At 41.4% G+C, this 15,150-nt stretch overlaps 1 protein-coding gene across 1 annotated transcript; it reads right to left on the bottom strand.

Annotated features, from left to right (window-relative positions):
* Window positions 1–2,840: 2,840 nt before the first annotated feature.
* Window positions 2,841–14,794, bottom strand: stk35 (serine/threonine kinase 35). The gene is made up of 3 exons (XM_058050683.1): window positions 13,780–14,794; window positions 12,019–12,795; window positions 2,841–5,143 (listed from the first exon to the last, which is right to left on the bottom strand). The coding sequence occupies exons 1-2, from the start codon at window positions 14,288–14,290 to the stop codon at window positions 12,062–12,064; spliced, it is 1,245 nt and encodes a 414-aa protein (XP_057906666.1). The 5' UTR covers window positions 14,291–14,794; the 3' UTR covers window positions 2,841–5,143; window positions 12,019–12,061.
* Window positions 14,795–15,150: the final 356 nt, after the last annotated feature.

Below are 15,150 nucleotides of genomic sequence, written 5' to 3'. Positions count from 1 at the left end.
ATTTAAATTGTTTAATGGTAGCAGGTGTTTGCCCCCTTCCGTTTTTTTTGTTTTGCATGTATGGCGCACTTAACTGTTTTAGATCATCAAACATATTTAAATATTAGTCAATGACAACACAACTTTATCATTAACGGAGAAACAAAATTCAAACCTACATGTGTCAAAACAAACATTATGTCAAAAAGTAACCGCCCAGTAATAGTCTGGAAAAGGTTATAAAGCCATTTCTAAAGCTTTGGGACTCCAGCAAACCATAGTGAGAGCCATTATCCACAAATGGCAAAAACATGGAACAGCGGTGATCCTTCCAAGGAGTGGCTGGCCCACCAAATTTATCCCAAAAGCACAGAGACGACTCACCCAAGAGGTCACAAAAGACCCCATAACAACATCCAAACAACTGCAGGCCTTACTTGCCTCAATTCAGGTCAGTGTTCATGACTCCACCATAAGAAAGACACTGGGCAACAACGTTTCACAACAAAAACGACTGTTGAACAATAATAACATTAAGGCTTGTTGTTGCTGCACTTATTAATAAAAAGTTGTCATTGACGAATATTTACATTTATTTAGTGATCCGAAACATATATAAGTGTGGCAAATATGCAAAAAAAATAAGAAATCTGGACAAGGGGAACACTTTCACACCACTGTAGTTCCATTTTGATTTGTGATTGTCTAAAAAGCGGGTAAAACTTTCCAACAACACATTACAGGTACAAGGCGACAAAAAGGTGACTGTACTGAGGAGAAGAAGAATGTTAGTGAGTCCTACATCATGTCTAAGTTGTTTTGCTGGTCTTAAAAGGGACTATATGCAGCAATGTACTCCACTTAGAGGGCGCCAACATTGGAACGCATGCAAAGCGTGTGTTGTTAGCTAATGATAGCAATTTGGCAAAGTTTAGCTACCAATATCGGCAATCATGAATGTTGAGCGTATATCATTAACCACACAATGACACCAAATATGAAAAATTGCACATTTTTGTTGGTAATAAGACCTGTTGGTAATATATGCTGGCTGGTGGTGGTGTTCATTATTTGTGTTTTTAAAAAAAAGTTGCATCGAGCTGCATCCAGTCCTTTTAATAGCACACAACAAAGAGTACGACTCATATGCTAGTTCAGTATTGAATAATTTGCCAAGAACCTGAGGAGATTTGTGAGAAACATGAGTGTTTAAAGGTAGCGAGGTTCAGAGTGAGGTAGCTCCACACCACATACACGACTACTACTGCTGAGTGACTGAAATTACAGTGAAGAAAATAAGTATTTGAACACCCTGCTATTTTGCTATTTCTCCCACTTAGAAATCATGGAGGGGTCTGAAATTTTCATCGTAGGTGCATGTCCACTGTGAGAGAGATAAACTAAAAAGAAAAATCCAGAAATCACAATGCATGATTTTTTAACAATTTATTTGTGTGATACAGCTGCAAATAAGTATTTGAACACCTGAGAAAATGAATGTTAATATTTGGTACAGTAGCCTTTGTTTGCTATTACAGAGGTCAAACGTTTCCTGTAGTTTTTCACCAGGTTTGCACACACTGCAGGAGGGATCTTGGCCCACTCCTCCACACAGATCTTCTCTAGATCAGTCAGGTTTCTGGGCTGTCGCTGAGAAACACGGAGTTTGAGCTCCCTCCAAAGATTTTCGATTGGGTTCAGGTCTGGAGACTGGCTGGGCCATGCTAGAACCTTGATATGCTTCTTACGGAGCCACTCCTTGGTTTTCCTGGCTGTGTGCTTCGGGTCGTTGTCGTGTTGGAAGACCCAGCCACGACCCATCTTCAATGCTCTGACAGAGGGAAGGAGGTTGTTCCCCAAAATCTCACAATACACGGCCCCAGTCATCCTCTCTTTAATGCAGTGCACTCGTCCTGTCCCATGTGCAGAAAAACACCCCCAAAGCATGATGCTACCACCCCCATGCTTCACAGTAGGGATGGTGTTCTTCGGATTGTACTCTTCATTCTTCTTCCTCCAAACACGCTTATTGGAATTATGACCAAAAAGTTCTATTTTGGTCTCATCTGACCATAAAACTTTCTCCCATGACTCCTCTGTATCATCCAAATGGTCATATGCAAACTTAAGACGGGCCTTGACATGTGCTGGTTTAAGCAGGGGAACCTTTCGTGCCATGCATGATTTCACATCATGACGTCTTAGTGTATTACCTACAGTAACCTTGGAAACGGTGGTCCCAGCTCTTTTCAGGTCATTGACCAAGTCCTGTCGTGTAGTTCTGGGCTGATTCCTCACCTTTCTTAGAATCATTGAGACCCCACGAGGTGATATCTTGCATGGGGCTCCACTCCGATTGAGATTGACCGTCATGTTTAGCTTCTTCCATTTTCTAATGATAGCTCCAACAGTGGACCTTTTTTCACCAAGCTGCTTGGTAATTGCTCCGTAGCCCTTTCCAGCCTTGTGGAGGTGTACAATTTTGTCTCTGGTGTCTTTGGACAGCTCTTTGGTCTTCGCCATGTTACAAGTTAAAGTCTTACTGATTGTATGGGGTGGACAGGTGTCTTTATGCAGCTAACGACCTCAAACAGGTGCATCTGATTCAGGATGATACATGGAGTGCAGGTGGACTTCTAATGGGCAGACTAACAGGTCTTTCAGGGTCAGAATTCTAGATGATACACAGGTGTTCAAATACTTATTTGCAGCTGTATCACACAAATAAATTGTTAAAAAATCATGCATTGTGATTTCTGGATTTTTCTTTTTAGTTTATCTCTCTCACAGTGGACATGCACCTACGATGAAAATTTCAGACCCCTCCATGATTTCTAAGTGGGAGAAATAGCAAAATAGCAGGGTGTTCAAATACTTATTTTCTTCACTGTAAATGCTACGTCATACTTTGGTCAGGTGCATAGAGTGAAGGTTCGTGGAGCGCTCTCTATATGTTTATTAACTAAAACTTAGTCCGTACAAAAGACTACAACAGTTCATCACCCTGCATTTGAACTTTGCATTATGAATTGGTTATAAACCATGAGGGGGTTGGACTGGTATTCGAGTATGGTATTGAGTAGCCACCATACATAAAAACATATGAAGCTCTTCAATAAAGAATGTAGGAAATGTTGATCTGGAGAACCTTTAAATCCAGATGGCTCAATACAGCTTAAGTTTGTTTCCCTTAACTAAGATTGAAAAAGGAGGAAAAAAAACATACTATTGACAAAAAGTTAGGCATTACTATCAACTGACTGAACAGTACCTGGACTGACCTGATAGGAGCAGCAAGGAGCCACGGGGCACCCAGATTGCTAGAAAACTAATTTTTTTCAGCAGTGCCACCTTTTGCCTACTCTGTTGTGGTTAAGAATTGTATGACACATTAAATACAGTCACCCCTCGCTATATCGCGGTTTGAAAATAGTTCCCTCACTCAACAACGTGATAATTAATCCATGTACATAATTACAGTATTAGTCCAAAAATATTGAAAGACAAGCTTTATGTAGTATTCTGGTCACAAGGTATCAGTAATATTACAAGACCTTGACAAGACCTTATAGTCCATGACGGTATGGAGTCAGCCGTCACGACAGAATGAAAAATAATTCTCCCATTCTGTGCGGAAGTGGTCATTTTTGATTTGTTGAATTTCTTAATTTGTCATTCTGGCGGCACGGCGGTCTAGTAGTTAGCGTGCAGACCTCACTGCTAGGAGACCAGGGTTCAATTCCACCCTCAGCCATCTCTGTGTGGAGTTTGCATGTTCTCCCCGTGCATGCGAGGGTTTTTTTTCCAGGTACTCCGGTTTCCTCCCACATTCCAAAAACATGCTAGGTTAATTGGTCACTCCAAATTGTCCATAGGTATGAATGTGAGTGTGAATGGTTGTTTGTCTATATGTGCCCTGTGATTGGCTGGCGACCAGTCCAGGGTGTACCCCGCCTCACGCCCAAAGACAGCTGGGATAGGCTCCAGCACCCCCGTGACCCATGTGAGAAAAAAGTTCACTCCTTTTGAAACACTTTCTTAAGTGTAGAATAATTAAATTGGGGAGGCTAACTAGCTAGCTCAGTAGCCTGTGCATTAGCGATGTGGTGTTAACAAATATTAAGTGTGAAGTTGACTATGTGTGTTATTTCATGTCTATATTTATAAAATTTAGAAACCGGTTTCTATGCTCTAACTACGGAAATATTCTTGTTTATTAATACTGAATCCTTCTTTGTGGAAATTCACTAATCACGGTGGAGTCCGGAACCAACTAATGCAATAAACGAGGGATGACTGTAAATTAAAAATACTTGTGTATTTACCAAGCTTTATTTTTGTCTTGCACTGCTGGTGGCTAATTGCCTGTTTTATTTCTGTCTTCTTTGGTCAGCTCGCCACCGTTACATGTAATAGTGCCAAATAGTCGGGCCTTTAGCCCAGTTATGTTTGCCTGGCTTGGGATATAATGCCCATCCTAAATGGAAAAACATTCAGTGCTACTGATATTCCTGTTTTATAATACCGTGCTATATCTTGAAAGACTGCACTTAAAAGCATGTCAAATAAAACAACATTTAATTGTTCAGTTCAGATGTGTGCAAGGAAACCATGACGATAAGTTTGCAAGGCAACAAATGCAGGCATTCAGGCCTTCCCGTCCCTTCTTTGTACTCTCCCGTCCACTAGGTGGGAAGCTAATTCACACTGAAAGGGAAGATGACTCTTTAGTGACTATGTTTTACATGGTTAGGAATACCCTCTTTAAGGCACAACATTGGGTAACTGATGGCCTAACCATAGTTATTCGCCCCAAAAAACACCACAGGGGGAAGCAACCACCTCAGGGCACCGGTTGCATAAGATACTGTGCTACTGCTGGGTGCACCACAATAAAAAGAGAGAAAACGGGCAAAAAAATGGAGGAAAAGGAGCTGGACCCCTGGCTACCGCATCCCAAACACATTGACCATCACTGAACTATCAGTGAATTAGTCATCATTGTTGATGCTGGAAGAATCCTTTGCATATTGCTTCCATCCCAGTGTCTTGGAATCCACATGCATCTGAACACATCTGTACCAAATAAAGGTTGTGTTCTTCACAGTTTCAAAATGTCAAGAGTTTCTTTCTCTCGCGGTCCACATCCATGCGGTAAACAAATCTGCAGACAAAACAAATAATACAAGGTTAGCTTTAGGAATGGCACTTCACAATAGCTCTCTAAATAATTACAATACGATGAACCTTTACTCCGTCAAGGTTTTGGGGGGCTGGTCACAAATTAGTGAGTGCAAATAAACGTCTCTAAAAGCCGTTTGTGCATGTGAAAATGACATGATCCATAACACAGGCACTTCACTGATTAGCCTCCCCCAACACTCACACTAAAAGCATACGTTTTTTTCATTTGAATTGTGATGTATAATTAGAATTGTAATTATATTGTCAATGTATGTAACATTGTCTGCCGTTAGTAAACACGGAGCCCTTATGTCCGGCTTCTGAGCTCCAAGGCGCCTCTGACAAAGTGTATCCGACAATGAGTGCTCCTCCTCGGGCTAGCTCATGAGCTGCTAGTAGCTCCTAACCCCTTTCCAAGCAGCTCTCCAAAGGATTTACTCAACTCCTATACCCACAAAATTAGAAAGTAGGGTTTGGTAGTAGTCCGGAAGTAGTATTTAGGAGCGCTTGGGAAGGTGACCATACATTGCCGTGTAGCCGTGCTTAGAGGCGAACCGTGGGTGGAATAAATTAAAACAGACCATTTTGGAAATCCAAGGAAATACAGCTGCATTAGGTGCAGATTCTTGAAGCTCTAGAAAGCTTTCTGTGCGGGTTATTGTGTGTAGCTGCTCTGTAGGAGTCCATAACACAGTACAAAGGGCTTAAAAATGAGCATAATAGATCCCCTTCAGTATTTTTGTCTGTATAGTGTACATGTCCAACCCATTGGTTGGCATTATCATAGTTGTAAACAATGGGAAGAATATGGCCAAGTTGCAGACTGGTGTAACCATAATGTGTTGTGTTCAGTGCTCTAAGAATAGCAGCTAGCAGGGCACAGCTCAGGCAGTGGTGTGTCACTCTTCTCTTAGGTTGCATAACGCCACAGCACAGCACAGCACATGGTATGAACACAAGTGGGTCAGCTTAGCGGCACACACGCATCTTGCTGATGCAGAGACATGGAAAAGTGTTTACGTCACCACTGAGGTAGAGCCATTTTGATGCCGTGAAAGGCAACACGCTATTCAAAATGTGAATAAAATACGTACATTCATGCATTTTGACACTTCACGAGTGAGCTCGAGCCTATCCCAGCTAACTTAAGGCAAGAGGCGAGTTGCACCCCGAAGTGGTCACCAGTCAATCATAGAGTATTTTAACAAAACTGTTTAGTTGGTATTTTATTTTCGGTTTCGGTGTGATTAAAGTGAGTATCCCATAACAGCCAACTCCGTGGGTTTACACCAATTGTTTTTTTGTATTCAAGTAACCATCTGAGAACAAAAATGGAGTACAAAGAAAAGGATGATCAGGGCTTCTTTTACAAGTGGTTAGCGCGCAGGCCACACAGCTAGGAGACCGGAGTTCGATTCCACTTTCGTCCAGCTCTGTGTGGAGTTTCCATGTTCTCCCCGCACATGCTAGGTTAAACAAAAACATGCTAGGTTAATTGGCGACTCCAAATTGTCCAGAGTGTACCCCGCCTATTGTCCAAAGATAGCTGGGATAGGCTCCAGCACCCCCGCGACCCTCGTGAGGATAAGCGGTAGAAAATGATTGAATGTTGAATAAATGCGATCTTATATAGCCTGCATTTGACAACAGTCCAATGACGTTATCGATTCCATACAAAGAAAGATGTGTGAGTGTTGATTTTATGATATGTACTACTGTGTTTTTTTTATAGCAACATTAACAAATAAAATGAATATATAAAAAGAAAGGAAAAGGGATAAAGTTTCCCACCTGTAGCTAAGTGAGGTCTTCTGTCAACTATTTGTTGTTGCATAACCCAAAGTAAACATTATAAAAACCAGTTGAGACCGGTATTTTGGGTGTAAGTTGTGGGGGGCTGGTTTCCTGTAGGCCCAAAACACTGTGGGACTGTCAGTGATTACTGGATAGAGCAGAGAGCTCTGGGTTTTTTTACAAGCTTGAAAGCTTTTTACAAGCTTGAGGTGTGTGGCATGCAGAGAAACACATTCCTTAAGGATGCTGCTCTCATTAACTTTCTATTATGTAAGTGGAGGTGTGTGCGTGCATGCGAGGCTTATCAATGGACCTAATATGATGGTTACCTGTTACTAATAAAGTGTGATTGCCAGCTATCTTCCGACTGGCTGATTCTAAGCTAAGAAAATCAATAATGGAATAAAATGGGGTTATCGTGTCTGAATGTAGCCTGGACTTTACATACTTTACTAAGCTCCAGCAGGAAAATTACCATGGAGACATTCTCAACAGATCGTCGGGCTAAAAGCCAAGTTTAGTTCATTCTTGAGTCTTAATTGTTCATGCAACTGTCAATCTGATCATATATCAAATAGAATCATTGAAGCTGACAAGCAATTTCCGAGGAATCATAGAACACACATTTTATGTGTGTAATAACTGCTTTTATGAGGCGCATATATTTGTTTTCATTGGGTCCTATCAGTAGTAATAGATCTAAGGAGGGTTGAGAAAATTTTGATTTTTAGTGTTAAGATTATAATATTGTCTCCTCAGGGAGTTACTGCTGGACATGTGCAAAATGAATGGCTACCTGCATTCACCATAAGTCGTCATAGTTTAGTACTACATGATAATACAGTTAAAATGTAAAGCATACATGCACCACGGTTATAAATCCCATGTCTTACTGCTTCACTGCTAATTTTTGTTCTCAAGAAACAGATGGTGACCACACCTCTTTTCATCAATAATTCAAATACCAAAATGAATCCTATCTGCAATGCATAGAACATTAGAACAGTACCAAGGGGACCGTGTACGACTGATTCATAGACAATGGTGTACATGGCTTTTTATTGCCGGGTATTGGAAGTGATAATGACACATTTTCATAATTGACTATACTTCATTGTGTTCTTTATTTGTGTTGAAATCATGAACACGGAACAAACAGAGGACCTATGTCAAGACAATTCTTGATTGTGCTGCCATCTTTCACCCACATTGTGTTTTGCATTGTTGCATAACTATGCCAATGAGGTGACGTCCATCACACCTACTCCCCAAATCTTGTAAATGTAGTAAAGCTATTTTTATGGGGCACTTTTCAGTCTCAGAGTAATAATCACCCCTAGTGAGAACGCCATTACATAACACACCGTTTGCGTGTACAGTATGTGTCCTGCCTTCAGATTTGTCAAAACAACTTAATTTCCTGTAGACCAAAAGACTATTTTCTCTATCCCTGCTGACTTTATTAAAAGGCACGGTGTTGGGAGTATGGCAACCAGATGGTGAAAAACCCTCAAAGAAATAAGCAACAATGAACCTAAAGATGCCTGAACTTGGCATTCATTGTTGTTTTTTTTCCTGGTGTCTGTGAATTTATAGAGGATTCCCAAGTAAGAAAGCCCATACACGTGGACAGCTTGAGCTTAAATGTGTCCATGGGCTTATTTAGAATGAGAAGGCATACAACTGGCAGGCAGCAGGGGCACAAAGCGTCCCAGACACAAGCCCTGCATAAGCTGTGCAACAATATGCGGCACTGTCACTGTCCGAGGAGGAGGGGTGGCGGAGGATAAACGAGTCTACCAAGTACACCAGACGTACATGTGGTCATGATTTAACACTCCGGTCTGTAAAAGGATTTCCAAATGTCAATTGTTGGCATTCACACTTTAGCATCTGCCCATTCTAAGCCAAGTCCCGAGGGAAATTGCTCTTCACTGTACACAATTATGGGCTAATTTCCACAATCTATAACACATGGTGAAAAGGGAAAGACGTCATGTAAGGGCGTATCCGTCTGATGAGCCATGTATAAGGGAGTGTTTCGTCTAAACATGCATTAAATCAATCAGGCTTCATTTCACATTCCTTTTAAAAACGCAGGTGTGTTTACGCTTTTGCCTATTATTATGCTGACACATGAGTCTGATTGATGCGCACAAGTCAAAATCATGGGTTAAATTCACCATTATACAATTGCTTTTGTTGAACATAAAGGAAATTCACTGATAACATGTGTTTTGAGAGGTTTGTGTGAAAAGTGAGTACACCAATCACATTTCAGCACCCATTTCATTATAACTCATAAATCGTATGAATGAAACCTGGATGGCTGAGTAGTCAGCCATCCAGTAGTCTGACATCCAAAGTCTCGTTAAAGAAGGCATCTCATCCTCTCTATGTTTCATTAGGGACAGATGTTCTTTTGAAAACTATGCCAAAATTATGTTTTTGTCTACATTAAAGGTGAGTTCTGAGAATTGGGAAGAATAAAACCCTGATCGAGCATCTCTACCTTTATTGTTTAAAAAGCTGGCAACACAAATGATGTCCAAATTGTATCCAAAAGTATCAATATGTGGTGTGAGCACCATTTAATTGGCATGCGACACCCGCTTAATCTTCTTGGGAAATGGAATTAATCAGAGTTGCAAAGGTTGTTTCTTCCACTCCTCCATGATGACATGGTGGAGTTGCACTCGCACCTCAGTGCACTTAAGGACGCACCACGGGTGCTCAATACTTGACCACTCCATCACCTTCCTCAGCGAGACACTTGCCATTTTGGTGGTGTATGAGAGCACTTTATTAAGTTGGACAACTGCCATGCGGCCCACTTTCATCATGCTCTTCTTCAAAATGTCAAAGCAGGTGTTGGAATTCATATTTCCCACAATAAACCGTGTCTCCCCAGTGGGGGCAGCACTCATGACACGGCCACCATCATGCTTGACTTGACACATAGTTATGTTGGAACCCACTTGTTTTAGACAATAATGGTTAGGTTGAGTCATATATAAACCTACAGTAAGTTAAATCCATGTTTTGTTTCTATAGTATTATCCCTTGAGAATATATTATGATAGTATCTCATCAATGTTTTTGCCAACATCCATTATAATATACTGTATTGTGATGTGTATTGCGTCCAGTCTTACTATATTGCAGTCAGTCAGCCGCCATGAAGAGCAGCCTTAACCAATGAAGAAACTATGCCGACAACTACAGCTTTTAAGATTTCCTTTCCATTAGTCTTAAATCCCATTACTGGTCTGTGAATGTTAACTGTGCTGATGTCAGTTATGCCCAGAGTTAACCTACATGTGACATAAATACCACCAGGTGCCCTAAACATCTGACCTGCCTCTGTTACTGCGCTAATCTCTTTCTCTGTGGACCACTGCAGAGCCAGTCGCCGGTATGCCGGCCTGTTGCGTAACATGCTTTCTCATCATACTGCGAGAGAACTAATCTGGAGCAGCTAGTATCTACCAGCGCACAATGGCGTGCTCAGAGTGCATCAGCAATCGCTCGGATAGAGTTGAGAGGTGTTATGTCACAAGATCTGTGGGTATTTCAAAAAAAAGGAGATGGTTGCATGAGCTGAGAGCTATCAAACACAAACATGGCTTTTGCCAATATAAGGTTTAAGTTTAAACAAACTGATTTTTGGGGGTCACCGAGCATGTGGCCAACAGACTTTCTGCTCCACATAGCACACTGTGACGTTAATCGGGAGGGGATAACTCTCTATGACAGACTATTCCTACTGTGTGTGATTTTATTGAAAGGGACGCGAAACATGTGCAAGGAATACCATTTTTTTTACCATGAATAAATATTCATCTTTATTTTTTATATTATCTAAAATGATAATTTTGTCAAAATTTAAATTTACAATGTGCCTATGCTGTGCCATAGCTGGCACACTGTAATTCACACTCACAAGGTTATGTTTGAGATGTAAATAATAATAATAATAATAAATAATTTTTACATAGTAATTGATGGTTGTAATCCACTTTGGTAAATAGCAAATATGACTGTGACACCTACAATGTAGTTATCGTATATCTACCATAACTATAACTACAAACCTCTTCAAACAATTAGTTACTTATTATTACTATTATTTTGTGCCAAAATACTGGCATCATAATCGTGTAAACCGTGGTAACCACTAGGCCTGTCATGATAACAAATTTTGCTGGACGATAATTGTCCTAGAAATTATTCCCAATAAGCGACCATTTCCTCATTAATGTAATAACATAATAATAATACTATCTATTTATACTATCTATTTTTTTCATTAATGTAATGATATTATGGGGCATAATAATGTGGGTACACTGTATCAAAAGCATTAAACTTTAATTTATTCCTCATCCAGGGTCTTTTGAGCTGGTGACCAGATCAAGGAACTACTGATGATGCCAGGTTGGCCTGCTGAAAGGTAGATTAGCTGTTTTCAAAAACCCGGTTACAAGCGTCACCGTTCTCTTTAAGCCAGAAGACTGCAGGTTTTAATTCTCTCTAATCATGCCGGCACCTTGTTTCACTGACGGCTTCTCCTCTACGGTTAGACAGTTTGTATGTAAGTGGATGTAGCCTTGCTTGCAGGACTGTGATTCTCGGACGATGATGGGTCATCTTCTAATTCCACCTGTCCATTGATACCATTCAAGTAAAGCGATACCCCTCAGTCAAATCAATACTTAACACTGCCTGATAGGTATTAGAACTTTCAGACTTAATGACAGATGACATGTGCTGTATTGGGTTAATGCAGTGTGAACTGCTCTAATAGCAACCCAATGAGAGGCTTTGCAGCTAATTCAGCAGAAACTGGAGGCTGTCCAACACTCACATGTTCAACAATGAGGGCGAATTTATTCACACCACAAAGCCTGTCTGATCCAGAAGTTTTAAACCACCGCACACAAACAGATCCAAAACGTCCAGCCGGTCAAAGCCGGAAGTAGACAAACACGATGGTCGGCTTTAGAAGCATTGTCAAAGATGAAACAATATTAAGTGAATCAGGGAGGAAGCTGATCTTACCTGGAAAACCAGAAAGAGGGGAAGTGTTGAGAAGGTAGGGTAGTCACGCGGCACACGTGACCCGGTCCATCAGCACCTCCAGCTGGCAGGCGTCTGGTCGCTCCTGGGGGTTGAATGCAAGCATGTCCTGGAGGAGATTCTTTACCCCTTCAGACATAGAGCTCCTGGCCTTCTGAGGAATGTGGAGGACCATCTTGGGGTTCTCCAATAACGCTTCACCGACCGGCACAATCTCTGAGCCTTGTCGTATATATGTGCCCAGCAGCTCTCGTTTGGACTCTGCGTCAATGAATGTGATCCGCTCTATCATTGCCCAGATGATGATGCCCAAGGCAAAAATGTCCGCCTTAGCTGTATAGTGGCCCTCCCACACCTCAGGGGCCATGTAAAAGTCTGACCCACAAGCTGAAGACAGCCATAACTTGTTAATGTTGACAATGGTGTCCTGGTGGCTGCCTCTGCCTGCTGTGGGCAACACCTCAGTGTTCTTGGGACTCACGCCTGCACAAACTTTACTTAGGCCAAAGTCAGCAACTTTGACAACAGGTGCACCCGATTTTTGTGAGATCAGAATATTGTCCGGCTTCAGATCCCGATGAACAATGTTGTTCTTGTGCAGGAAAGCTACAGCACTCGTCAGTTGGCGCATAAAACTCCTGTTTGTCTGGGGGTCGGGCCGACGAGACAAGATGTACTGGTTGAGGTCTCCACCTTCACAAAACTCCATGACAAACCAGAGGTAACATGGCTCCTCTGGATGACCGAGAATGCGCTCCCCTGTACAGGCAGAAAATGAATATAAATTAATATAAATAGCACATTTTCAAAAACATATAGTCAGAACTCGATTTTCACCCCAGTTTTTTGTATGATTCCGTTTTCAACAACAGTTTTTCTGGCCTCTGATCTCGTACAGTTTCACGTATCATACAATATTGCGCATATATTATTAGCACTGTGAATCTTGTGGTAAAGATGTGGACAGACAACATACTTCCTGCGGTGGCCTCATCAATGTAACATTAATGATAGTTGTAGTGACCAGCATAGAATTTAGAATGTGCTTAAATGTGCATAGTTGTTATTTTTACTAATAACAGGCTGTAATCAGCCACAAAATGTTGATAATTTATTTCGATACGATTACGATAACAGTGAAGCCACAGAAGATGAACTACGAAATGGCAAGGGATTGCGTTATGAAAACAAAATTCTCACCTTTTTCCATGCAGTGCCATAAAGTGATACTTACAAAAGAGCTAGGTTAAAATACACACAATAGGCATCACTGATCATGTGATTGTCATTTCCAATACGACAGCCGGACAAATACATTAGCTGTCTCCGTGCGGAGTATGCTTAGCCACAACAAAAGAGAGAAGTGGGTCAAATCTGATAACATACAACCTATACAAAATAAAGTGACCCAATTTAAAATGTGAAACTGCAGAGTTCAGGGTACACTGGTTTCTTCCGAGACCTGAGGAAAACAGTGTTCTCTTTGTGCCCACTATGTATGCTTATGCTTATTTTATGTATAGATATGATTCACTGCTTAGTTCATGGGGAAAAGCCAAACAAGAAAATACTTGTTTCCATGTGAAGGAACACATTTTGGTAAATTACATTGACAGTGACTTTTTCATAGCTATGATTTCCTCCTGGATTTGAATGCAACTGCCCTTCACTGATGCTACTCATATAGGTGTCTTTTGTGTTAAGAGTTAGTGTTTGTAATGAAAGTGAAGTGTGCTTGTGTACCTTTGAGTGACGTCTCCACCAGTCGCAGGTATTGTTTAGATCTCTTGTTGCCATGGCTCATCTTCTGGGCCAGTCCGTTCCTCTGCAAGACACACTCCTCCAGCTGGACCACATTCTGGTGTCGGTTCTCCAGGCTCGTCAGGGCCCAAAACTCGGCCAAAGCCAGTTCGACGTTTTCCGGGGCGTCGCACTGGAGCCTTTTCACAGCAAACCTGGCTCCGGTTTTCCGGGCTATGGCCTCGTACACCACCCCATAGCTCCCCCGGCCCACCTCTCGGATCAAGGTGTACCGGGGAGGCACCGGTAAGGAAGGCTCGGGCCTACCTGCCCGGAGGAAGCTAATGGAGAAGCAGTATTCATCGTCCTCTTCTTCCATGGACTCCGAGTGGTTGTTATTGTCCTCCACCTTGAGGGAGCGGAGGACTTTGTCCGTCTCTCGTTTCGCCACATTCCTCCTGCAAGCCTGCAACCTCCCGCTTACCTTTCTCTTTTTCCCGTCGCAGACATCCATGGTTTACTTTTTCTTGAAAATAAGCATGGATGGGGGGCGTGTTTACATTGCATTACTTTAGCTCCAAACTAATCAAATTTGACGTCTTCACGCCTAAATCCTGTAACAGACTTTAACGTCACGTATATTGTCAATACTTTGTATAAAATGGAACAAAGTCAGCGTATTACTGCTACCAGAAGAAGAGCAGGGAACTAAATTGGCTTCAAAAACAAAATGTTCCAGCTCACGTCCAGAACACGGGGTGTGGTTTGCTGCAGACGTAGCATCTAAGACCGGCGCTGATTGGTTGACAGACTAAGCTAGCTTGCAGTGATTCCGCCTCCACAATGGGTGACAACACATTTGTTTTGATTTACAAATACACCCCAAGTCGAAGGCTAGTGCGAATTTATAATTGTTACAACTGCTAAAAGGTTTACGCGAATAAAAAATTCGGAATTAGGTATGTCGCCGACTACCTCAGTCCTTTTTGTCGCCTTTTCGCATTCATCTCGGTGGCAGCGTGGGAAAACACGAGAGCAAGCACGTGCACAGAAGCATGGTGTCCCACCCATTCACAACACTGCATCATGCAGTTGTGCGGCAATGATTATTATGAATATGTTGAACACTACACTCACAATCCATACAATACCACAATATAATTTATTTTTATTTTATTCATTTTATGTACCATAATAGCACAATTTGAACTTGCTTTCTTCTTATAGTCTTACATTGCATGCTTTATGAACACCTAATGAACTGTAGTCCAGTCACTGATCATTATCAATAAGTTATAGCTTGCATTCATAATTTCTTTATAATTTATATTTATATTTTAATATGATGTCCTATTTGCTTAATTAATCTTTAAT

This window comes from Doryrhamphus excisus, chromosome 16, assembly GCF_030265055.1.
Source record: "Doryrhamphus excisus isolate RoL2022-K1 chromosome 16, RoL_Dexc_1.0, whole genome shotgun sequence".
Taxonomy (NCBI): Eukaryota; Metazoa; Chordata; class Actinopteri; order Syngnathiformes; family Syngnathidae; genus Doryrhamphus; species Doryrhamphus excisus.
Note: the sequence above shows the minus strand (reverse complement) of the source record. Positions and strands in the feature narration are given on the sequence as shown.

Excerpts from the sequence above, each read along its gene's own strand:
- stk35 (XM_058050683.1), bottom strand. The coding sequence starts at position 14,290 with ATGGATGTCTGCGACGGGAAAAAGAGAAAGGTAAGCGGGAGGTTGCAG. Across the intron at positions 12,796-13,779 it reads GGTGGAGACGTCACTCAAAG|GGGAGCGCATTCTCGGTCAT; the intron begins GTACACAAGCAC and ends CTGCCTGTACAG.